This window comes from Myxine glutinosa, chromosome 5 (assembly GCF_964187855.1).
Source record: "Myxine glutinosa chromosome 5, kmMyxGlut1.1, whole genome shotgun sequence".
NCBI classification, from domain to species: domain Eukaryota; kingdom Metazoa; phylum Chordata; class Myxini; order Myxiniformes; family Myxinidae; genus Myxine; species Myxine glutinosa.
The window spans coordinates 196,345,987-196,373,486 of NC_136265.1; the positions used below are offsets into that span (position 1 = coordinate 196,345,987).

General features: G+C 43.5%; 1 protein-coding gene across 1 annotated transcript in view; it reads left to right on the top strand.

Annotated features, from left to right (window-relative positions):
- The window catches only part of MEIS2 (Meis homeobox 2), a gene marked incomplete in the record, with an annotated part of 295,705 nt that overhangs the window by 250,004 nt on the left and 18,201 nt on the right, over nt 1-27,500 (top strand). The window contains 3 exon segments of the mRNA XM_078779325.1: nt 4,544-4,602; nt 8,778-8,867; nt 11,314-11,412. Coding sequence (XP_078635451.1) covers nt 4,544-4,602; nt 8,778-8,867; nt 11,314-11,372 — 208 coding nt within the window.

Below are 27,500 nucleotides of genomic sequence, written 5' to 3' on the forward strand. Positions count from 1 at the left end.
GAGTACCGGCGTTGCTCAAGTGAAAAAGAAACATTAACATATCTGACGTGAGGGCAAATGTAATGGAAAAGCAATTACATCCAAATCAGAATCCATCACAAATGTCAAATCATCATTTTACCTTTTTGTTGAATATATGCTGCTGAACGTACCGTAAATCACATTTCTGAGTTAAGTATGATGACGTTCAGGAAGAAGAAGCCTTACCACTAACTTCGTACATTTCCGGAATTATTTGATTTATTTGCGTTCAAATGTTTGGTGATTGTTTTGTATTTATTTTTACGAATTTGTACTTGTATATAACTGTCATTAAGTAAAAAATGCTTAGGCACCATCGAGCGATATTATTTAAAAAATCCAAAACAACGAACTTTATTTTTTCAAAAAAGTTTTTTTTGTTATCTATCTATAATTCCAGTAATCTCTGTACGTCTGTACGTCTGTACGTTTGTTTGTCTGTGACCGCTGTTTCTCGACAACCACGGGTCCGATATACTTTTAACTTGCCAGGTATATTGCTGGGGACCCGAGGATGTGCCTTTTCAAGGTTTCATATTAATCGGACAATTACTTACCGAGCTATGTCCAAAAAACGATTCAACCAATCAGAGAGCAGCAAGCTATCGCGTGTGCCGAACGTGGCGAACACACTCTGCCTCGGATGGCACATTTGAGAGCGTATTCATTTATTTCACGTTTGCAAACTATGTTGGCGTTAAACTATGTTTTAAAACTAATAAAAACTAATTTGCGATTCATCGTAACTGCGATATACGACCTTCCGGAGCTCCCGTGAGAGCGTGCGCCATTACGGATAGTAATTCAATTAAAAACATAAAAACATTGTCCCAATTCAGTCAGAGCGAAGGGCGTTGTTTTAAGCGAAGAGCGTTTTATTTTTCCCCTTAAATTCAGTCGCCGGACGGTGAAAGCTTTTTTTGGGGGGCAGCTACTGGCAGCCACGTACGGCCAATCACAGGACACGTTGTTGTGTCGACGTGCCGTGTTGTTTTCCCTCGCGGTTTGGAATGTTTTTCCTTTTCATTTTTTTTCTCTTCCTTACGGAAGTACGGGCATTTCCTTAAATTTGCGATTCTTTCGCTTTCCTGCGCATTTGGGCACGCTATGGCGATTTCTTTACCAAACTCCGCAAGGCGCAAGCCGTTCGCTTTGGACCAAACCATTTCATGTAAATAGAGGGGGGGGATTGTCACCGTACTCGCAAGCCGTTCGCTTTGGACCAAACCATTTCATGTAAATAGAGGGGGGGGGGGATATAAATTTAGATATAGATATAGTACGGGCATGCCCTAGTCTATCTATAATTCCAGTAATCTCTGTCTGTACGTTTGTCTGTGACCGCTGTTTCTCGACAACCACGGGTCCGATATACTTTTAACTTGCCAGGTATATTGCTGGGGACCCGAGGATGTGCCTTTTCAAGGTTTCATATTAATCGGACAATTACTTACCGAGCTATGTCCAAAAAACGATTCAACCAATCAGAGAGCAGCGAACGATCGCGTGTGCCGAACGTGGCGGGCACACTCTGCCTCGGATGGCACATTTGAGAGCGTATTCATTTATTTCACGTTTGCAAACTATGTTGGCGTTAAACTATGTTTTACAACTAATAAAAACGAATTTGCGATTCATTCGCTTTCCTGCGCGTTTGTGCACGCGATGGCGATTTCTTTACCAAACTCCGGAACCGGAAGCCGTTCGCTTTGGACCAAACCATTGCATGTAAATAGAGGGGGGGGGATTGTCACCACTCGCAAGCCGTTCGCTTTGGACCAAACCATTTCATGTAAATAGAGGGGGGGGATATAATTTTAGATATAGATATAGTACGGGCATGCCCTAGTCTATCTATAATTCCAGTAATCTCTGTGTGTGTGTGTGTCTGTGTGTGTGTGTGTGTGTGTGTGTGTGTGTGTGTGTGTGTGTGTTTGTCTGTGACCGCTGTTTCTCGACAACCACGGGTCCGATATACTTGAAACTTGCCAGGTATATTGCTGGGGACCTGAGGATGTGCCTTTTCAAGGTTTCATATTAATCGGAGAAGTAGTTACCGAGCTATGGCGATTTAGCCGTTCGCCGTTCGCTTTGGCTTTGCGAATGGACCAAACCATTTCATGTAAATAGAGGGGGGGGATATAATTTTAGATATATATATAGTACGGGCATGCCCTAGTTATTTAAAACACTCACAGGCACTCACTGATGAACCTCTGAAAGTTTGACAAAGATCCGTTCAGTCATCTCTGAGAAAAATGGCGATACACAGACAGACCAACGGCTCTCTTATATCGTATATATATATATACTAGCCGAAAGCACCTGACGTTGCCCGGGTTCTTTTTGAATGAATTCACTACTATAATTCAGCTTTTACTCGCGGCCGTAGAAGATTGACTACAAGAATTCAGCTCAGCTTTTAATTGCGAAATGGGCCCAGCCCGGGCGAAGCGGCCTCGACCGACCTCGCCACTGAGAATATAACCTTCCCGGGCCCGTCCCGACATTTTTGGTTCTTTTTGAATGAATTTACTACTGTAATTCAGCTTTTACTCGCAGCCATAGAAGATTGACTACAAGAATTCAGCTCAGCTTTTAATTGCGAAATGGGCCCAGCCCGGCCGATGCGGCCTCGACCGACCTCGCCACTGAGAATATAACCTTCCCGGGGCCCGTCCCGACATTTTTGGTTCTTTTTGAATGAATTTACTACTATATTTCTGCTTTTACTCGCGGCCGTAGAAGATTGACTACAATAATTCAGCTCAGCTTTTAATTGTGAAATGTGCCCGGCCCGGCCGAAGCGGTCTCGACCGGCCTCGCCACCAAACCTGAAACCTTCCCGGGGCCCGTCCCGACATTTTTTTCTATTAGAGGTTTCCTCCTATCTTTCACCGTTCAGGAGATTAGCTTGCGCAGACAAACAAACAAAAACTTTATTTTATACTGTATATATAAATAATATATAATATAATATAACAATATAATATAATATATAATATATATAATATATATTATATAAATAATATAAATAATAATATAATAATAAATAATATAATATAATATAATAATAATAAATAAATAAAATAAATAATAATAAGATAAGAAGAATATATATAGAAGAAGATAGAAGAAGATATATATATATATATATATATATATATATATATATATATATATATGTATATATATATATATATATATATATATATATGTTATGTAGATGCTCAGCTCAGCATACATGTTATGTAGATGCCTCCAAAATCATTTCTCAAGGCACTTATAAGTGAGTACATGTGTATATATATAAATGTGTATATTTATACATGTGTATAAATATATATATATATATATGTTTATATATATACACATGTACTCACTTATAAGTGCCTTGAGAAATGATTTTGGAGGCATCTACATAACATGTATGCTGAGCTGTCAGAATGTTTGGCACCCTTCCCCTTCTATTCATCTTTCATACATTCTCCATACTCCCCTCTCTTCGCAACCTCCTTTAATTTTGCTAATCACGATTCCCTCCTTCTGATCCGCCCTTTAGCTTCCTGTTCTCAGTTTACTATCCAGTACTTTCCTCCATTCCACCCTAAATGTATGTAATAATACGTGTGGCTGGTCCTTTGGCAAAATGTTTTCAAGGTATCCTGAAAAATATTTGTACTTTTCAGCATTGCCAATTGCCGAGTGGTGCCTAGTGTCATATAAAACGATTGATTATTATTATAAATGTCTGATTTCTCGCTCTACGACACCAAATTGTCTTAATGTAGAATTGGCCGAGCCATTTGTATTTTGTTCAACAATCATTGTTCAAAATGAAATAATTAACAGCAAATAGCTCACTACTTACAGGATACTGCAAATCCTGATGTTGGCTTAGCAGTTAGGGTGCCGGCTTGGGATCCTAGGATCCTGGGTTTGAATCCCGGTCGATCGCTGAATTAACACCAGGGGGGTTGACTCAGTCTGTCATCCTTCCGAGGTCGACAAATTGAGTACCAGTTCACTGGTAATTCCTTGTGTGTCGCAAGAGGCGACTAACAGGGTTGGCGGCAGGAAAGGCATCCGGCCATAAAACATTGCTTCAAAAAGGGGACCATGGTGCCCAAAAAAGGTCAACGCCTGCTCTGTGGGGAAAATGGCCTCTAAAAGGCAGTTCAAATAGCTCACTACTTACATCCTTGATATTCCCATTGAAAGCTGATTTGAGACCAGGAATAAAGACATAGCCCATGAGGGATTCCTCTTTTCCTCAGCTGCTTTACTTCTTTCGAATCGAAACATATGGTCATGACGACTTTTCGCAAGACCTCAAACCTGGCCCTTTACTGTAAGCTTGTAGGCCAAATTTGGACACATCCACTCACATGTACGGTTGTGACGCCCAAATCGGCGAATGTTACAAACCATGTTTGATTTTCAATATCATTGTTTAATAGAAGATTTGACGAGTTTTCTTCCCTTTGTTCCCCCCGCTCCCTTCCCAACTTCTTTCCACCAGGTTCATTAACGCAAGGCGCAGAATAGTCCAACCCATGATCGACCAGTCCAATCGGGCAGGTGAGGATTCGCCGTAAAGTTCTCAGAATAACCATCACCCTTGGCACAAACGATATGTCCTGTTTTTGGCCACCTTTTGGAGTTCCATGCTAATTCAATAAATGACGCTTGCTTGGTCCTACAAAATGCCAACACACATCACCCAGCAAAGGTTATGGCAAATGGCCTCCGTGACCTATCACGGGCGCAGCCTAGTGGTTATTGCAGCGGAGCGTCTACGTGAAGGTCACAGAAGCTTTGGTGGGCCGAGTTCATCATTTAGCCTCAAATGGGACAGGCAGCCTTGCAGCAGGAAGGTAATGACCATCAGATACCCTGAGAGGCATTTTTTCCTACTGGGAATGTTACCATTGCTACTCGTCAGCTGATTATTTCAAATGAAACAAGTTAACCCCAAAGGCTCTGAGATCTGGATGAATTTGGGAGCAACGTGGGTAGTGATGGATTGCCAGTTAGAAAGCTTGGACGATCATCCAGGTATCATTACGTAGCATGAGCCCTCAAATTGAGATGTATAGGATAGTTGATCAATCCTATTCCCATTCTCCAGATGAAAGGTGACAGCTTTGCGATATGATCACTTTCATCCATCTAGTCCCGATTTAGAAATTAATGTAACGATCATCAAAACTAAATTTGGCTGAAATTTCCTAGTATGTAATAACTATTGATCGAACCTGTTGTGCTTGCATCTTGCGCCATGTTGGGTTGGGAGCTTAAAAGGGCCATCTATGGAATACGTATTTAAAGAGGGCCTGCGATTGGGACAAGTACATGTAAAGGAGGACGTGTCAAGGGGGCATGTGACACATGGTACACACAAGAGGGGGGACACTGGGTTGGAGGGGTGGTTGCAGAGGGCCAAGAAGCCTGCACAATGGTTGACAAGCTACAGTTGCTTGTCTGGCTTGATCCTTTTCAAATGCTGAGCATCAAACAAGGAAGCAGCTCGTACCATTTTAAAGTCTTTGGTACGACTCAGCTGGGGTTCGAAACACCGCACTCACAGAGTCGGAGCGGACACTCCAACCATGACACCACCGAGTCTGGTAATTATTTATACTAGGGCATTGCCCGTACGTGGGTGCCCGTTCCTTGCCAAAAAAAAAAAAAAACGCTACCCGTACGCTCTACCCCGCCCGTACGCCCGTAAACAAAAAAAACAACGCTCTTCGCTTCCGCCCTTCGCTCTGACTGAATTGGGAGAAATAATGCGCATAAGAAATCGAATTACGAACCGTAATGGCGGTCAGCTCGTAACGCGCTCAGCTCCGCTCGCTCTCACATCGGCCACGCCTACGCAACAAAGCGTTCTGTGATTGGCTGCCGGAAGTGAAGTCTTCACTGTCCGGAAGGTCGCAAATCGCAGTTAGGATGAATCGTTTTAATTTAATCGCAGTTTGAATTCGTTTTAAAACATAGTTTAACGGCAACATAGTTTTCCAACGTGAAATAAATGAATACGCTCTCAAATGTGCCGTCCGAGGCAGAGTCTGATCGCCACGTTCGGCACACGTGATAGCTCGCTGCTCTCTGATTGGTTGAAGCGTTTTTTGGACATAGCTCGGTAAGTACTTCTCCGATTAATTTAAAACCTAGAAAAGGCACATCCTCGGGTCCCCAGCAATATACCTGGCAAGTTTCAAGTATATCGGACCCGTGGTTGTCGAGAAACAGCGGTCACAGACAAACACACAGACACACAGACACACAGAGATTGCTGGAATTATAGATAGATTTCCCCAAATCCACCATTGACGAAAACTTTCTCTAAGGTGGTATAGCTTGTAGTAATATTCTGAAAGGCCAAAAACACCTTCTAAGCATGGTTTTCAGATACTGGTGAGCTATAAGCTACATTTCCTATGAGAGGTGTAAGATCGCGTGCTACCTGCCCTTGCTCAGCGGTGTAAAACCGCGAATTCTATCCAGGCGTTTTGATATGGGCACTGCACAGATGATGCAGATCTTACTGCAGTTGTATTCAAGACTCAAGCACACGCCTTGAGGCCCATAAAGGCCCAGTCACAGCGGTTGAATGAGATGTCGCCACAAACGCTCGTGGAATATACCAGCTTTTGGAACAGGTGAAAACGGCCTTGCGAATCCCTCTGAGATGGCACGATCAAGCTGAGATCCAGGGAAATTGGATGCCACTTAATGGTAATGGATTTTGTTTTTAAATTAATTTTTTGGAATGTGAGTAACCGAGAATGGATTATCCATACACTCTGCTTTCCACCGGTTCTTGTCTGATCTCGCGTACCCTGCTCTCTCGACTCCAACTCCGCCAGGATGCATCCAGCAACTCCCTCCTCCTTCGCCCGTCTGCTAACGTCCATCCGTTTGTCCTTCTTTTGCTCCATATTTGGAATTGCTTCCCTAGTTTTTCTTTCTGTGAAGTTCTCCGGTACTTCAAGGTGGCTCCTCCACATAATCCAAACACATCTCATGCAAACCCTATTCCTTCCAACGGTCTTTTCTACCTTCGCTTTGCCCCACCGTCCATTTCCTTCGACGCAATCTCGACTCAGAATGTTATCCATCCACCGTCTGTCATACGACCTTTTCCAAGAGACTAATCGTCGTACAGAAAGAAAAGCATGGACGAGATGACCATTCACTGCATTGCGCTTTTTCTTGCTTTTCTGCCAATTCAATCAATAATCTTCTGGATATCAGATCCAGGTTTTCAATAAAGAAGTTCTGCAGATTTTTTAAAGATTAGGATCATGTTGTCACTGTGGGAATGGCTGGAGGAGGTCATGGGAATGTTGCTTTCTTGATGAAGAAGTCATTTGGGTCAGTTCCTTGCATTGTCACCTGCGGACGCTCTTCCTATTGGATTTCCCCTGAGCATATCAACAAAAAATAATAAGATCAACCTCAACCAAAAAAATGAGACCTGCGTATGAGATGACTGTTTATATTTGGTTTTTCGGTGAAAGACGAGTATGGAGCGAGCGGTTAGAACCTCTGCCGAGTGATACCAAAAACTTTTGAAATTCAGCAATTTGACAATCACCAATTAAAAGTATAAAGCACGGACAAACAACCATAGGTTGGCATCCATGGGAAAGAGAAAACTCCTCTTTAGGAAATGCACTGCTGAGTGCGGTGAGAAAGGTGGCGCCATAGTTGTGACGTCACTGGTACCCAGAATGCATCAGGAAGTGACGGCACTTCCCCCAAGCTCATTTGCTGTGTTTGTCTCATCTCGCAGTCATGTGTTGTTTTTTGGGCCTTAGATAATGTTAAAAAACAACAACACAGAAGTCTGTGAAGGTTTCATGTGAACGTGTGCAAGTGTGGGAGATGAATAATGATGGAGCCGTTTGGTTCTTCCATGAACCTCGACTTTCAAGGAGAAAAGCAATGACAGGCAAATTGTCGCAAATAACATACTGCTTTATTCGTCGACAGAGTGCACGTTTGATTGGGATTTGTTCAAGAACTTGGGCTGCTCATTGCATTATCACTAACCTGGGCGTATCTCTGCTGTTAATGAAGAGTCCCTACTCATTTGGGCAGAGATTTGGAAGGATTCCGGAAAGAAGGATGTGATCTTTAATGTCCACCAGCCAATGCTTGCAGACGTGTCTCCAGCTATTACCTATTAGTTTCCAGCAACCTGGATCTCCGGCTTCTAACTGAATCTCCCATCTGAGGGACTTTATGAGGCAACGGCCTCATTCCAAAGTACCAATCCGACAGTTCATAGTGAGATAGAGAATCAAAATCAGACTAGACAGTTCAAATGCAACGATGCTACCTCTGCGCCAGGCAACCACATGGCTCGCAGGGTGATTAATCGATGTGTGGGCCGTGTTCCTCGGATGGACGGGCGTCCATCAGGAAGTTGAGGAATCAGGATGTCGTATGCCAGCATTCCTTAGTGGGTGGTAAAGATTCCACGTTGTCCTTTGCTAAGAGTACACAAGCCATCATGGGCACCCCAAACAAATGACAAATTCCAGCTCTAACCTACAGGGGTCACTGTATCAGCAGCACAGCCGTGCCCCCAACACATAAAGCTACCTGCACTCAGGTGCTGCATGCGAGAGGAAGAAAAAAAATCCATGGTTGACATTGAGTGAAAACAATGACATTGTGGTACACAGAGAATGTTTCCAGATTATTCCTTACCGTGTGTGCGTGTTTGTGTGTCCCTTCAGTGAGTCAAGGAGCTGGCTATAGCCCCGATGGACAGCATCTTGGTGGCTTCGTAATGGACGGGCAGCAACACATGGGAATCCGTCCCCAAGGTGAGCAAATCATTCAGTAAAAACTGTCCAGTGCACTTGATGGAAATGGCATTCCACAAATCCGTCAACTGGCAAATGTATGAATGTTCACCAATTCATAAAAACACCTGAATTAGTGTGCGAAGTGTAGAGCAGCCACTTGTTGAACCTGTTGGTAGACTGGCAGCTTGAGACTTGGTTTGTGGTCCAGAAATCCAAAACTCCGAATTAGCTGCAAGTCTCATCTTTTTGACCCCAACTTCTACCTTCCAAACTTTTTCAGCCTCTTATTTACTGCGTTAGTTGGTTGAAAGTCGCCCAAGAGTTGGTTGAAAGACGCTCAAGAGTTGGTCTCAGGCTCGGAATCGAAAGCCACACGTACAGCTCGTGATTTGAAGCGCTCCGCATACGCCACGACTATTGTAGAGACGGCAACTCGAATGGCAGGTCCCCGGGGTTCAAATAGAGAGAGCGATTGGGTCGAGAGCTGGGCCTCCGTGCGACCATTAGCCTTTCCCTGAGTCAGCCCAGCGGCCGAACAAGGCCCGCGCGCTAGGTCACGGCGGGGCCTCCGGGTTCCGGGAACCAGCAAATTTGCTCATCAACCTGACAAACGGCCATGAAAGGCCGCGAGCAGATCAGACATTCACCCTCGCCCCTTTCATGTCCTCTCTGCAGAGCTTTGTGCACCATCGAAGCATTGCGGCCAAAGTGAAGCCATTTTGTCTGGCTAACATAGAGGCGGTGATCGATTCATCAATCTAGATTGCATCTAGTTCAAAGAAAAAAAAGGGGTCTATGCTAGCAGAGACCCTGAGGTCAGGCCCAGAGATGTAACCTCTCAGTCGTTATCTTTTTATTTGCTTATTGATTGAGCGATACATTGAATTATCCAGAACAATAATAACCATAATATGAGTTCCCTTACAAGGAACTTCAATGCAGGAGAAGACCACTAGATTCATCAAGCCTGGACAATGGTTGTCTGGGCAACGGCCGTTTGTCCATGCTCTAGGTTGATGCCCGTGGACCGCAAGAGACGTGGTCATTAATACGTCACACCATTATACGTGTATAGATGTACTCATTCCTTTTCTCCATGCGTCCGCCTTTCAGGAACCTTGCTTTTTGGGTCTCTAACCTTTTTCAAACTCCGACATTGCTATCAAAATCATTTATCGACAACTGGTTTATATCTCATTCAATCGATGGCTCTTTTTGGCCGAGGAGTTGTTTTTTTTGCGCTTGAATCTTCTTTCCATTTGAGTGGTGGCTTTGTCCTGATGCAAGATGCAATAAGGTGCTGGGTGACGTCACCATCCACAATAATTTTTTTGTCCTCCAAAGCAGAACTGTTAAGTTGCTTGTGTATGAGAGCTGTCACCTGGAGCTCGGTCAGGTTATGCTGAAGACTTGAGTCAACGCTTCCAGGAGGGTGGTTGAGGAGGAGAGGTGGCGAAGACCTTAACTTGGTCCTATATTGTTGGCTGATGAGCCGTAGCCACCCATGGAATCACCTGTGAACAGAGTCTGGCCAATCGGCCTTCCAGCAAGGCCTTGAGCCATCCGCAATTACTCTCTCCAGAAATTAACTATTTCATTGGAGAATGACAATTAATGACGTTTATCACAAACTGGGAGCAATGGAACAGAAACCAGGGTGGAAAGGTGAGGCTTTGTGTTCCAGGATTTGATTACTGAGATCGGACACTTCTCTCCGTCTTACCGCAAGTGATTGTAATGAGTGATAAAGCGTTATCAGAGTGGCTAACCGCTTGGAGGGGCTGGAAGGAGAGACGAGAGGTATGCACACTCATCTAGCTTGGGTTGGAATCCTGCCTCAGCTATAAATTGTCATCCTGGTGTTTGACAGGTGTCAATGTGTGTGCCGTCCCTTGAATGGACGTAAAACTGGGTGTCCCATCAGCTAGCTGTAGTTGGATGATGTTGAACATTCACGAAGAGTAGGCATGTTATCGCAGGCACCCTGGAACAAATTCGAAATCCCTCCCCTGACTGAGTGCGGGAAAGGCGATAGCAAAACCGCCCAGTATAAAACTCAATGGAACCCAGGAATTGCATTGATTCTTCAATATCACCGATTATCTGGAATGAAGGATACTTATTATTACATTGTCCACCACGTAGACTTGATTTTTATACTAGGCCTGTATTATCTCTTTGAGCTTTCTCGTGTCCAGCAAACTGTTGCTGAGGATCCAGCAAGTCCTTCAGAGGGGACTTTAAGCCTGCTATCTTTTATCTGCCCTTACTTGGACTATATATAATAAAGGTCCCATGGTATCTTGCAAACTATACATTAAACCCCTTGGGCTGTAACGCTCTGGCTAAATACCTCTTGCGAATCTATGAGTATCTATATCTACAATTCAGGATGAGTGTTGGAGCCGGAGCAGTAAAGGGACAATTTTGCTTTGCTATAACGGATTCACCTTCTCAATTGCAGGGCCCATGGGTGGAATGGCCATGAATATGGGCATGGAGGGGCAGTGGCATTACATGTAACCCCAAATCAAAGCGAATGGAAAACATCAAGGCATGGAAGGTACGAGGGTTTCTGAACTTTCCAGGACATTTAATGGAATTCTTACCCTGCGCGGCTCGACGTTTATAAGCACAGTGAGATCAATTGAACAACTCTCATCCGAATTTGAAAGAAAGTTTTGATATTCTCCGTCATAATCGTGGCATTTTACCCAAGAATATAAATGTATATATTATATTAAAATGTATATACAATCGGACCCCGCTATTCGCAGGGGATATGTTCCTGGAAAATCCACGAATAGCGAAACCCATGAATTTGGGGGCATTGTTTCAATGGATAAAGGGGGGATTGCTTCCCAAGTCAATGGAAAAAGGGGGGGTTGCTTCCCCAGCCATGGAAATCCACAAATAGAGAGGACCAAACCGCGAACGGCGAGGCAAAATCAGCGAATGGTGACGCAAATCCCGAGAAAGTCGACGATAATCCACGAAGGTCGATGGAGGTCCCGGAAATGGCGAGACAAAACCCGCGAATGTTGGCATTAATCCATGAATGTCGATGAAAATCCCTAAATGAATGCCGTGCCATTGTTTCAATGGGGAAAATGGAGACAGCTAATTGCACTAATAGATACTGTGGAGTGTTTTCATTCTGTACAGTAACTCACGGGGATGACGTGTTATGCAGCTGGTGGAACATCATGTGAAACATTGTTTACCTGTGAACGGTGGAATATCACGTGAAGCTGTTCACAGTGTTAACGGCGGGATATCCCGCAAAATATTGTTTACCTGTTAACAGTGGACACATGAAGTTGTTCACAGTGTGAATGGCGGGATATCCTGCGAAACATTGTTTACCTGTGAACAGTGGAATATCACGTGAAGCTATTCATTTTGAATGACAGGATATCCCACGAAAGCTGTGAAAACGCAAAACGCCCGGCAGCAAACGCAGGAGCAGGTCATGCTCGTCGTGGCTCGTGAAACAGATTATTTTTTGGACCCCTGAAAAACCATGAATTTGCGGAACACGGCCGCGAATACGAAAAAAAACCCGGCGATTTCGCAGAACATAGCCGCGAAGAGAAAAAAACCCACGAATTTGCGGACCACGGCCGCGAATAGAAAACAAACCGTGAATTTGCAGAACATAACCGCGAATACGAAAAAACCTGGCGATTTTGCGGAACATAGCCGCAAATAGAAAAAAACTGCGAATTTGCGGACCACGGCCGCGAATAGAAAACAAACAGTGAATTTGCGGAACATGGCCGCAAATGGGCTTATCTACGGTAATGGGGTATATTTGTGTTACATGGAGGACAAAAAATGAAGCTGATGAGCAGATTCTCATTTTTACATATTTCATTCTTCAGAGTGCACACTATCCAAAACTATAAAGATAAGGATAACTTTTTGTTTATAATAAATTATGCCGGCAGAGATAGCTCACGCTTCAGGCATGGTAACGCTATGAACGGGGACAGACAGACAAAAAATACTCATTGAACACCTTTAAAATACATCATAATACAGCTTTGCAATCCATCAGTCATGTATACTGTAAATTTATCAAAATCGAGAGACTTTCTGTTGAACTGGATCTGCATAAACCTACCTGCCATAATATTTAACATATGGTAACGTTGGTAACGGGGACAGAATGCAATTCTACATTTTGCGATCGTTTTGTTCGCAAACGATCATCTCTTCACGCAAAAAACATCTACAGCATAATGAAGCCGGTGTTCTACACAATTATAAGAACTTGAAAATATGAATTAAAATTAACAACAAATCAGTGAAAACTTATCTTTCACGTTCGTAATTTCGGGGACAGACGCCATAACGAACGTGCACTACATTTTTGAAAATTCAGAAAAAATATTAAACGACTTCGAAAAAAAAAAAAAACGCGATAAGTTTACTTAATGATGTTGTAATTACTAGGGCATTGCCCGTACGTGGGTGCCCGTTCCTTGCCCAAAAAAAAAAAAAACGCTACCCGTACGCTCTACCCCGCCCGTACGCCCGTAAACAAAAAATAACAACGCTCTTCGCTTCCGCCCTTCGCTCTGACTGAATTGGGAGAAATAATGCGCATAAGAAATCGAATTACGTACCGTAATGGCGGTCAGCTCGTAACGCGCACACTGTCCGGAAGTTCGCATATCGCATATCTATCTATCTATCTATTAATGCCCATTTATTCAATTATCGCCAACGTATTTTGGCTTTTTGCAATTTAATCGCAAGGAAAAGTAGAAAGAGAAGAGGGAAAAAAAGAAAAGCCTTGCCTTGCTGCAAACAGCTGCTGCAAACAACAACAACATGGAAGGCTGCACTGTCCGGAAGTTGGCATATCGCAGTTACGATTATTTTAGTGTTAATGGCCAATTATTCAATTAGCGCCAACGTATTTTGGCTGTTTGCAATTTAATCGCAAGGAAAAGTAGAAAGAGAAGAGGGGAAAAAAGAAAAGCCTTGCATTAACGCATTAACGCTTGCATTGCATTAACGGTTCGGCACACGTGATAGCTCGCTGCTCTCTGATTGGTTGAAGCGTTTTTTGGACATAGCTCGGTAGGTACTTGTCCGATTAATTTCAAACCTTGAAAAGGCACATCCTCGGGTCCCCAGCAATATACCTGGCAAGTTTCAAGTATATCGGACCCGTGGTTGTCGAGAAACAGCGGTCACAGACAAACACACAGACACACAGACAGACACACAGAGATTACTGGCATTATAGATAGATTATTATAGAGATAAGGGAAAGAACTTGACCTCATATATGTGATTCTAATCATGTTTTATTTTGATATATGTTGGCGTGTCACGTTTTCACCCTTTTGTAGGAGGGTGGACATGGAACTTCATTTGAAATAAAAATCCAACGAAGTATTTTATTTGCACCAAACTATCTCTGGTATCTCTCCAGGGTGTGCCACATCTGAATTTAATATTTTGTACGACAAAAAATCATTGTGCTTTCGTCAGTTCAGTTAACAATAGAGGCATGCCACAAATCTCCCAATACCGTAGATAAGCCCAAATACGAAAAAAAATCCGGCGATTTCGCGGAACATAGCCGCGAATAGAAAACAAACCGCAAATTTGCGGACCACGGCCGCGAATAGAAAACAAACCGTGAATTTGCGGAACACAGCCGCGAATATGAAAAAATACTGGCGATTTCGCGGACCACGGCCGCGAATAGAAAACAAACTGTGAATTGGCGGAACACAGCCGTGAATACGAAAAAAATCCACCGATTTCGCGGAACATAGCCGCGAATAGAAAACAAACCGTGAATTTGCGGACCACGGCCGCGAATAGAAAACAAACCGTGAATTTGCGGAACATAGCCGCAAATACGAAAAAAATCTGACGATTTTGTGGAACATAGCCGCGAATAGAAAACAAACCGCGAATTTGCAGACCACGGCTGCGAATAGAAAACAAACCGTGAATTTGCAGAACACAGTCATGAATAGGAAAAAATCCTGGCGATTTCGTGGACCACGGCCGCGAATAGAAAACAAACCGTGAATTGGTGGAACGCAGCCGTGAATAAAAAAAAAACCCTCCGATTTCACGGAACATAGCCACAAATAGAAAACAAACCATGAATTTGCGGACCACGGGCGCGAATAGAAAACAAACCGTGAATTTGCGGACCATGGCCGCGAATAGAAAACAAACCATGAATTTGTGGAACATAGCCGTGAATACGAAAAAAACCGCCGATTTCGCAGAACATAGCCGCGAATAGAAAACAAACCACGAATTTGCGGACCACAGCCGCGAATAGAAAACAAACCGCGAATTTGCGGAACATAGCCATGAATACGAAAAAAAAAACCCGGCGATTTCGCGGAACATAGCCGCGAATAGAAAACAAGCTGCGAATTTGCGGACCACGGCCACGAATAGAAAACAAACCATGAATTTGCAGAACATAGCCGAGAATACGAAAAAAAACCTGGCGATTTCACGGAACATAGCCGCGAATAGAAAACAAACCGCGAATTTGCAGGCCACGGCCGCAAATAGAAAACAAACCGTGAATATGCGGAACACGGCCGCAAATATGAAAAAAAAAAAACCCCTGCAATTTCGCATAACATAGCAGTGAATAGAAAACAAACCGTGAATTTGCGGACCATGGCCGCAAATAGAAAACAAACCGTGAATTCGCGGAACACGGCCACGAATACGAAAAAAAAGCGCGATTTCGCGGAACTTTTTTTTTTTTTTTTTTGTATACAACATCGAGGCTTGTGAAAGAGCTAAAATGTATATATTATACAAAATATTATATATTATATATTATATATTACACTTTTTCACGAATAGAGAAACAGGTCGCATTTTATCACCCGTGAATAGCGGGGTGCGACTGTATATATAAATGTATATATTACATAAAAATGTATGTATAAATGTATATATTATATTAAAATGTAAATATAAATGTATATATTATATAAAAATGTATGCATAAATGTATATATTATATTAAAATGTATATATATAAATGTATATATTATATAAAAATATATGTATAAATGTATATATTATATAAAAATGTATATATAAATGTATTTAGTATATTAAAATGTATATATAAATGTATATATTATATGGAAATGTATATATAAATGTATATATATATTTAAAATGTATATATAAATGTATATATTATATTAAAATGTATATATAAATGTATATATTAAATAAAAATGTATATATAAATGTATTTCTACTATATAAGAGAGATGTCTGTCTGTCTGTCTGTCTGTCTGTGTGTCACCATTTTTCTCAGAGATGGCTGAACTGATCTTCGTCAAACTTTCAGAGGTTCATTAGTGATTGCCTGGGGGTGTTTTAGGCAAATAATAATAATAATTATGAAAAAAAAAGTTTTTTTGGAGTAAAAAAAAAAAAGAAGCTCGATAGTGCCTAAGCCTTTTAAAATTAATGACAGTTATATACAAGTACACATTTGCATAAATAAATACAAAACAATCACCAGACATTTGAACACAAATAAATCAAACTATTCCGGAAGTGTACGAAGTTGGTAGTACGGCTTTTTCTTCTTCCTGATCGGCATCACACTTAACTCAGAAACGTGATGAACACCACATTCACAAACCAGCATATATATGAACCTCCTTCCTCTCCTGCCTACCCCCCCTCCCTTCCCCTCCCCCTCTCTCCCCCTCCCCCCCCCTTTCCCCCTCCCGTCCCCTTCCCCACTTCACCCCCCCCCTCCCCTCCCCTTGTCCCCTCCCCTTCCCCCTCTCCCCCCTTCCTCCTCCTCCCCTCTACACCCTCCCCCCTCCCCTGCCCTTCTCCTCCCTCCCCTCATCCCCTCCCCCCCCTTCCCCGCCCGGCAACGCCGGGTACTTCTGCTCGTATTATATAAAAATGTATATATATATATATATTTTTTTTTTTTTTTTTTTTTTTTTTTTTTTACCCTCATGAAAAATTCGAATTAGTAGGTTGTAAATAAGCACTAGGCTTTCTGAGGGTCTTCTCCTATCTATGTGATATGTAACAGCCATTAATGAGGTCACAGACTCGGCTGCGAATGGAATGAAAAGTGCGAGGTTGTAAAAAAATGTTATTTTCGTATTTAAAGGGAAAATTATGATTAGGTGACATTTGATCTGAAACAATGTTATAATTTGTAGCCTGGGCCATGATTAATTGAGAATGGAACTTGTGCGGGTTGTACGATGATTACCTGTATGATACAGGTGATTTAATGAACTGTATACAGTGGTTGGTTATGAAAGTTTGGCACGAAAGATACGAGTTGAAATCAGTAAATCCTTGCCCTCACGTGAAAATGTGTGAGTGATTGATGTACTTACTCATGGTTAACAATCCTTTACCCTCAATAATATATATTGTGAAATTCTCAAAAAATGTGTGGAACAAATAACGGTGTTGAAAATTTCTGGACTTATGGGACAGCCGAGACCCGAGAGGTACACACACTCGCCTCTGAGCTGTCGAGCCTCGTTTAGAATCTCAATCGAGTTATAAACTGTCATCCTGTTGCTTCACAGGCAAGGCGATTCATCAATGTGAGCTCTTTCCCTTGGATGGATTTTAGATGGAGGACCCGCGTCTGCCACCACGTGTCGTCGGAGGACATTAAAGCTCCCACGGTGACTTTCATGAAGAGTAGGCGAGTTATCGCTGACACCGTGAAAAAATTCCAAATTCCTGCCCTGACTGATTGCTGTCAGGAGTATGATGATGGTAAATATTCCAGAATGTGCCATACAGACCGCTCACAAAAATAAAAATTGGTAGGAATGTTCAAAAACAGCTCGCAATGAAACACTAACTTTTATATGTGGAATATATATATATATATATATATATATATATATATATATATATATATATATATATATATATATATATATATATACAGTATATATATATATATATATATTCACACATACGGTATACGGTATATGTATATGGCCTGGTGTTGGCTTAGCGGTTAGGGTGCCGGCTTGGGATCCTAGGATCCTGGGCTTAAATCCCGGTCGATCGCTGAATTAACACCAGGGGGATTGACTCAGCCTGTCATCCTTCCGAGGTCGGCAAATTGAGTACCAGTTCACTGGTAATTACCTGTGTGTCGCAAGAGGTGACCAACAGGGTTGGCGGCAGGAAGAGCATCCGGCCATAAAACATCGCTTCAAAAAGGGGACCATGGTGCCCGAAAAAGGCCAACCCCTGCTCTGCGGGAAAAATGGCCTTGAAAGGTGATTTATATGGTATATATATATGCATGTTTGTATTTTTTAAGTATGTAAATAAGTCAAAAGTATTTTCACAACTACAGTAATTATTTATACTCATAGGTTGAAGGAAAAAGACGAAAGTTGAAGTTGAAGACGAAAGCAGAAATGGAGACAAAAGGTCTGAAGGTGAATATCGGAAAGACGAAGGTGATGGCAATGTGGTAAAGCATGTGGTGAGGTGGAAAGAACTGGGAAAGTGGCCATGTGCTGTGTGTAGGAAGGGTGTCGGAGTTGAACTCCATTCAGTGTACAATGTGCGCTGAGTGGGCTTCATCAAAAATGTAGTGGTCTGAGAGGGTCATTAACCAGTGTGGCAGCTACATTCAAATGTAAGGTGTGCAACAGAGGGAGCTGCAGATGGAGGAAATGTTGAGTTGGATCTTGGAGACGGTGTGAAGCTGGAAGGTGTGGAAAACATTTTGCTACCTCGGAGACATGCTGATGGAGAAGGTGGATCAGACTCGGCAACGGTTGCTCGAGTGAGATGTGCATGGAAGAAAGTTTCGGGAATTGAGTGGCGTGCTGATGATGAGGGGAGTGTCGTTGAAGCTGAAGGGAAAGGTGTATGCTGCATGTTGTGAGAAGTGTTATGATTTATGGGAGCGAGACATGGGTAATGAACGTAGAGCAGCAACGAAGGTTGGAAAGGGTGGAAATGCGAATGGTTCGACGGATGTGCGGAGTATCGGTTGAGAGAGAGGAAGACAAATGATGAATTGCGAAAGATGATGGGAATAGAGCCTGTGATGATGCTGTGAAGAGGAACAGGTTGAGATGGTTTGGTCATGTGTTGAGGAAGGATGAAAGTGACTGGTTGAGAAGAGTGATGGAAATGAATGTAGAAGGAAGTAGAAGACGGGGAAGACCGAGAAAGACTTGGCTAAAGATGGTGGAAGAAGAAATGCTGGCAAGGGGGTTAACAAGGAGAGATGCAGAAAATAGGGCAAAATGGAGAAGATTGTCATGGGGACCGCAAGGCTAACCCCCGCTCTAGCAGGGAAAATGGCCTTTTAAAATGCATGTTGTTGTTGTTGTTGTTGTTGTATAGGTTGAAGGAAAATAAGACGTTGCCATACTTTGGAAAATTGTAGGTGTGTCATTTTGTGGGTGTTTTAGACTGTGGCAGGTATGTCGTTTTGTAGGTAGGTAAATCTAAACATTTTGTAGGTATATCAGAATACTGTCGGTATCTCGTTTCATCGATATATTGGACTATCTTACGTATCTCGTTAAAAAACTTTTCTTTGCCACACCGAGTACAAGACGAGTAGTCGGTAGATCATTTTGATTAACGCACCGAGTATAAGACCTTAACGCTTTTGCGCAGTCATTTGAAATCAGAAGGAGCTCAAACATAATTATCACTTTATTGGATTGGTGGTAAAAGAGGGGGGAGTGGTTGAGGTCCTACTCCTGCCCACGTGCTCCCTCACCTCGCTGGTTCTCCCAGAGGGCTTCACGTTAGATTGCATTGCATCAGATGAGTAACGTGCAGGACGAGCCGCCAAGCAGGGTCGCGTGGAATGTCATTCATGGAGGTTTTTATTCTACTTATTTTATTTTCCAGCTCACTGTTCCTTCCACTCATACATGAAAGCAGAAAGTGTGTGCTGGAATAATAAAGACGCCGAATCGGGGTGCCCCCTACCTCCCCCACTCCCTCCCCCGGCCGAATGTTGTTACCCAGACATCTCTGGAAAAGCTCAGACATGGAAATCACAGCAATGGAGCGGTTTTGTGAAAATTCCAATCTCGATCATTGCTGCGCATTCTCGGCACCTGAATCATTCGTCACATGCTGCCTCTTGTTTCCAAAACTACAAAAAAGGATTCATGTTTCTCATGGCGAAACACCTATACGACCTTGTACATGAGGATAGTTAAGAAAATTATAGGAACGAGATATACACAGTATAGTCTGAGACACACGTACAAGCCATGTACACGTGTGTGTATGTATATGTGTGTTTGGATACAGTGCTTATAAAAAGTCTTCACCCCCTTTCAAAATTTTCACCTTTTGTTGCCTTGTAGCCTGGAATTAAATTGCATTCAATCAGTCGTTTTCCGCCTTTATTTACACATCGTAACCCATAACTTAGAAGTGAAAAACAAATTCTACAAATTTCCGAAAATTAATTCAAAATACAAAACTACAAAGCATCTGAAAATGCAAAGCCCGTCCATTTGTATTCAGACTTCTTCTTCCTCTTCTTCTTCTTCTTCTTCTTCTTCTTCTGTTAGCTCAGAATAAGGAAAACAGTAAAATTAAAACACAAAATGAAAATTCATTATTTTATGCAGCCTTAACCTTTGAGCTTTAGATCTAAAAAAAAAAAAAATCAGGTTCTAGCCTTTGATTGGTGAACCAATTTTGTGACCCAATATGCAAATTTTTATATTTTCAGGTCAATTTGTCGAAAATTGACAATTTTAGGCAATCTTGACCTTTGACCTTTTGATTTAAAAAACCCAACCCGTTTCTAGCTTTTGATTTCAAAAACCCAACCCGTTTCTAGCTTTTGATTGGTGAGCCAATTCTGTGATCCAATATGCAAATTCTTAAAACTTAAGGTCAACTGGATGAAAATTTATGATTTTATCTCAACACTGACCTTTTGACAAAATTATTAATTTCCCTTCCGTATCTTACAATAATTCACTAAATGTCCGTCCGTCCGTTCGAAGGTACCGCAAAAACGGCTCAACCGATCGCAACGATATTTTGGGTGGGTGTTCCTGGGACCCCTGGGAGTAAAATAGGCTATATTGTTTTTCCAATTTTCCAGTTTTTCCAAACACGATTTTTAAATTATTATTATTATTTTTTTTGTATACAGAATCGAGGCTTGTGAAAGAGCTAACATTTATCACACAAACAAATCAAACAGACAAACAAACAAAGTATATAAAAAGGGGGAGTGGTAGACAAGATGGGGAGAGAAGGGGAAGCACATAAACACAACATTTGAGAGGGACATCGGGAATGTGTGGGAGGGGGAGGGCTTGGGGGGAGGCGGCGTGGGAAGGGGGGGGGTGGGGGAAGTATAAACACAAGGACACCAAGGACTTCCAAGAAAGAAGTTGGTATTTCAACAAAGTGATGTAAAGTGATGTAATGTGATGTAATGTGTGATGTAATGTGATGTAATAGTGATGGAATAATATTTACCGATATGAACAGTGATGTGGCTTTTGTTGAAATTCTACAAATACTGTTTATTCTACGTACCAGGAGAGAGTAGATCGACTCCTGACGAGCTCTTCCTATATAAACGTGCGGCTCCGAAGTAACATGGCAGCGTGTGCAAAGCGACTGAGAAACAGGTGTAGCGGCCGCTTCCGTGTTACAGATTCGGGATACACTCTTCACACATAAACGTGCGACTGAGAAAGATGTGTAGCGGCCACTTCCGTTTTGCAGAATTCAATCTTTTTTCAAAATGGGCGCCATGTACTGTTTAGATTTTGATGATTTCGTGTGATATGATTCAACAGATGTTTATATGAATCGTTTAAAATAAAATAAAATCCTTCAATTTCTGATATTTTGACTTTTCATTTGGGCCTCCCAATTGAAGGCCCGCCCATAGGGCGGGTACCGTTGCTAGTTATCATAATAAAGCTTTGGTGAAAATTTTTATGACAATAGCTCAAATGGTTAAAAAAAAAAAAATGCGGCCCATAAAGACACACACTGACAGACAGGCACAAACAGGTGATTACAAAACCCCGTCTCTTGTTGTGCAGGTGACGGATTAACTAGAATATCTTGGTTGGATAAGTGTCCTACCCCTCTGAGTTAATACTTGGTGGAAGCACCTTTGACAGCAATTACAACTGTGTCTGTTGGGATAGGTCTCTACCAACTTTGCACATCTTGATTGGACAATATTTCCCCATTTTTCTGTACAAAACTGTTCATGCTCAGTCAAGTTGCATGGGGAGTGTTGATAGACAGCAATCTTCAAGCCATGCCACAGATTTTCAATTGGATTTAGGTCGGGGCTTTGACTCAGCCGCTCACGGACATTTATCTTTTTGTTCCTCAGCCACTCCAGTGTAGCTTTGGCTGTATGCTTCGGGTCGTTGTCATGCTGAAAGGTGAACTTCCGTCCCAATTTCAGCTTTCTTGCAGAGGGCAGCAGGTTTTCCTCTGGGATTTTTCTGTATTTTGCTCCATCCATTTTCCCTTCTATCCAGACGGGTGCCCCAGTCCCTGCTGATGAGAAACATCCCCATAACATGATGCTGCCACCACCATGCTTCACAGTAGGGATGGTGTTCTTCAGGTGATATGCTGTGTTGGGTCTGCGCCAAACATAACGTTTTGTAATTTAGGCCAAAAAATTCCATCTTGGTTTTGTCAGACCACAAAACGTTTTGCCACATGGCTTCAGAATCTCTGGAGTGGTTTTTTTCCATACCTCAAATTGGACTCAAGGTGGGCCTTTTTGAGTAAGTGCTTCCTTCTAACACGCGACCGTACAATTGTTGTCACATGCACACAGTGACCAGTCTTTAGCATAAAGGCCTGTAGCTCTTTCAAAGTTGCCATTCCCCTCTTGGTAGCCTCTCTGATCAGTCTCCTCCTTGCTTGCTCATCCAGTTTGGAAGAATGGCCTGATCTCGGCAGGGTTTTGGTGATACCATATGCCTTCCACTTCTGAATGATTATCTTGACTGTATCTTCAAGGCCTATGAAATATTTTTATACCCATCCCCTGATCTGTGCCTTTCCACAACTTTATCCTGGAGATCTTTTGAAAGCTCATTGGTGCTCATGGTTGAGTCTTTGCTGTGAAATGCACTGCCCAGCAGAGGAAACCAACAGGAAATCGGGTTTTATTCTGAAACAAACAGAATCACTACAATTCAACACAGGTGGAGGCCAATCAGTAAGGTGGGGGTGGTTGTAGTGTGGAAATAGTTGGTGGAGGAATATCGTCGGCAGGGCAGGAGCTTGGTGCCATTGAACCTCACCCCTTATGAAGGAAATCGGACAAGAAGAAGATAGCTCGAGATATGATTTTATGTGTAGAAACCTCCTATTGGCAAGCGGAGCGGGTGAGGACTTTTCACCACAAAAAGGCACAATGAAAGCGCTATGCACTTTAAAAGGACATTGCATTAACTGTTTGGCTAGTGGACTGCAAGCCATGGCAGCATAGTTGGCTGTAGAGCCTTGGAGAGGGGTGAGACAACATAACACATGGCATTGCCCAGCAGAATCAGTGGCCAATGAAGGCCCACCACATACTGAGGGTAGGCCAGAGGAACAGTCATACAGAAGGGCGGGGCCTCTGTAGAAAACCATCGAGAGTGCCAGTAGCAGTTGGAGTTGGACTTCAAGAGAAGCTTCTCTTCTCTCGCTTAAGCTCACCCTTCGCTTACTCAGTCCCTCACCTTCTTCGCCTTTTTTTTTTTTTTGTATACTGAATCGAGGCTCGTGAAAGAGCTAACATTTACTTCACAAACAAATCAACCAGACAAACAAAACACGCAAAAAGAGGGAGCGGAAAACAAGATGGGGAGAGAAGGGGAAGCACACAAACACAACATTTGAGAGCAGGGAGATGTGTGGAAGGGAGAGGGCTTGGGGGGAGGAGGCGTGGGAAGGGGGGGGGGTGGAGGGAGAAGTATAAAACACAAGGACACCAAGGACTTCCAGGACAGAAGTTGGTATTTCAAAAAAGTGGAATTGGGGTGAAATTAGCGGGGGTAGAAAAGATCAAGGTTTTGGATGGGGGAAGATAAGAGATGGTGGTGAACAGCAGTTTTAAAGACCTGGAGGGTGGAGTGGGATTGAAGAGAGTGAGGGAGTTTGTTCCAGAGGCGGGAGAAGAGAGGAATGAAGGAGTGACGGTGAGCAGAGAGTCTTGATTTTGGCAGTTTGACCATAAGAGGGTTGCAGGCAGATCTTGTGCGACCTGTAGGAATATTTGCGGACAGAGCCCAGAGAGAGCTGGGGGGGCAAGGCCAGAGAGGAGTCGGTAGAAGATGGAAAGACCACCAACCTGCCTGCGGTGAGTGAGTGAGAGTGAGTCAGTGAGTCAGTGAGTGAGAGAGGCCCTTGGAGTTAGCTTCATCGCGGGAAATTCCAATGATTCTGAATGCTTTGGTTTCAACAGCGTGAAGACGAGCTAGGTGTGAGGCAGGAGCACCAGCCCAGAGGGGAGAGCAGTATTCCATTGAGCTGCGGATGAAAGCCTTGTATGTGGTGAGGAGCTCAGGTGTGCCAAGGAAGGACTTTGCACGACGGAGGATGCCCAGTCGGCGACTGGCTTTGGAGGCCAGATTTGAAATGTGGTTTTCCCAGGAAAGATCATGGCAGATAGTGAGACCCAAAAGCTTGAGTGACAGAACTTCTTGGAGAGGATTATTCAGAAAGTGGATGGGAGGGTTGTCCAGTCGGTCTTTTCGGAGAGACATCGTAAGAGTGTGAGATTTGTCAGGATTGCAAGACTTTGTCTTTCATTGATTGAAAGACTGAATTGAAATTGAGACTGAAACTGAAAGAGAGGATTGAAAGACTGTCAGGATTGAAAGTCAGAAATTGAAAGACATGTTCCACTTGTTTGCCCAGTCTGTGATTTTGTCCAGGTCTGCAGAGAGTGAGGAGGCAGCAGACTGCCGATCTGAGGGATGAAGAATGGAGCGGCAGAGAGTAGAGTCATCAGCAAAGAGATACAGAGGCATTTCAAGAGAGTCAGAGAGATCATTGATGAAGACCAGAAAAAGCACAGGGCCCAGAACACTGCCTTGTGGAACTCCAGCCTGAACAGGAAGAGGAGATGAGAGAAACCCATTCAGGGCCACACGTTGACTACGACGAGAGAGGAAGTCCGCCAGCCATGTGTGGAGATTTCCATTGATACCAAAAGAGGAGAGTTTGGTGAGCAGAGCGGGGTGCCAGACCGTATCGAAGGCACGTGATATGTCAAGGGAGACTGCTCTAATTTCCTGTTTGGCATTGAGGACCTCCATCCATTGTTGAGAAAGCAGAAGCAGCATGTCCAGAGTAGAGTGTCCAGGTCTGAAACCAAATTGATGATCAGAGATCAAGCCATTGGAGAAGAGGAAAGATTTCATATCTGAAGCAATGATGGATTCCATGACTTTGCTGATAATTGGGAGAAGGCTGATTGGTCTGTAGTTGCTGGGATCTGTTTTTGCACCTTTTTTGTGCAAAGCGGTGATGTTGGCAGATTTCCAAGCAGATGGAAGATGACCTTGAGCAAAAGAGAGGGTGAAGAGAACAGAGAGAGGGAGTGAAAGAGCGGAAGAACAGGATTTTAGGACCCGTGGGCTGATGCCGTCAGGTCCAGTTGCAGAATCCGAGTCGAGGGTTGACAGAAACTTTTCCACCTTGTCAGGAGGAAAGGACACAGAGTCCAGGAGCAGCTGGGTACGACTGGGTACGGTGGGTACAGAGAGGGATGGGTTTGGGACAGAAGATTTAGAGGCAAACACAGAGTTGAGGCATTCAGCTTTTTCACGCGCGGAGTCAGCCGTGTGGCCATTTGAGGTGAGGGAGGGGATGGAGGGGGAACAAACACCAGAAACAGATTTGACCAGACGCCACCAGGATTTGGAAGAGGGAGACAGATAAGAGAGTTCGGTCCTGAGAACGGAGAGATATTGTTTCCTGGCTCTCCTGAGGGTGGACACACACTTGTTTCGGGCTTTGTGAAAGGAAATGAGATTTCCTTCCGTTGGATTTGCTTTCCAGGAGACGAAAGCAAGTTGTTTCTGGGCAATAGCCTCACCACAAGATTCCGTGTACCATGGACGGGAGGAAGTGTAAGACAACAGAAGACGAGATGGGATAAATCTGTGCATGAGAGAGAGCAGTTTGCTTTGGAAGAATTCCCAGGAAGAATTTATGTCAGAGGCAGTAGAGATGGGAGACCAGTCCAGATGATTGATGGCTGCTTGAAGACCGTGCCAGTTGGCCTGAGTGAAATGCCAGACTCGTCGACGCTGAGGAGGCTCTCTGAGAATGGTCAGAGAGATGTCCACTTTAACAAGCACATGATCAGAAGAGCCGATTGGAGCAGAAGAAGAGCAGCAGACATTTTCAGGGAAGTTAGTCATAACCAAGTCCAGAAGAGAAGATGCTCCGTTGACTGAAATCCGGGTCGGGAAATTGACAGATTGTGTCAGTCCCAGTGAGTCACAGAAGTCCTTTGCTGAAGAGCCATGGCTGGTGAGAGCGGTACCCACACCCAGCCAACTGGCATAGTGACAGTTGAAATCACCACATATGACCACATCACCACATATGGTGAAATCACCACATCACCACATATGGTGAAATCACCACATCACCACAGAAAATCACCACATCACCACATATGAGGAAGAGAGAGTTGGGATGGGTAGATAGAAGTTGGTCCATATTCTCAGACAGCGAGATGTAGATGGAGTCATCACTGTTTGGTGGACGGTACAACACACATATGAACAAAAGGTGGGAGCGAAGGGGAAGCCGTAGCCAAAGGTATTCCTGGGGGTGAGGTGGAGAGAGGGCAGTGCAGGGCGAGTGAGGAAGAGAGTTTTTTATAAAGATAGCAACCCCACCTCCAGGACGAGGCTCAGGTCTATCATACCGGAGGAGGGAGTAACCTGGGAGAGATACCAAGGAATCAGAGACATCATGAAGGAGGAAAGTTTCTGTTAAGCAGATCACATCTGGTTTGTCAGAAGCAACCTGTATGGAGAGATCATACAAGTTTGAGCGAAGGCCCCGGATGTTTGAGGTCCATACTGTTAAGGAAGAGGAAGGGGGAGCATCGGATACAGAACAGGGGGGGGGGGGCGGTAGGGTAAGATGTGGAAGAGGAGGAAGAGGTAGGGAGAGCTGTTGAAGGTGTGTCGGAGATTACAGAATAGCTTGGAGAAAGGGAAGAATGGGGCAGACAAAAGGTTTGATGGTGATTGGGAGAGGTGCAGTGAGGTGTTATTTGACGAGGGGGAAGAGCGAGGCAGAAGGTTGAGGGAGATGAAGGTGAAAGTTGGAAGGGGGAAGAAGCGGGGAGGACGCTTTGAGGAGACGCTTTGAGGGGGAGGGGTGAGAGGGGAGTCTAGGAGGGGAGGAGCGAGGGAGAGTCTCGGAGCGGAGGGGTGTGGGGGGAGATTTGAAAGGAATGGGTGATTGGGAAGATTTTGAGGGGAGGGACAAGGGGGAAGATTTGAAAGAGATGGGTGATGGGGATGATTTGGAGGGGATGGGCAAGGGGGTAGATTTAGAGGGGAGGGGTGATGGGAAATGGGATTTTGGGGTGATGGGATTTTGAAAAAT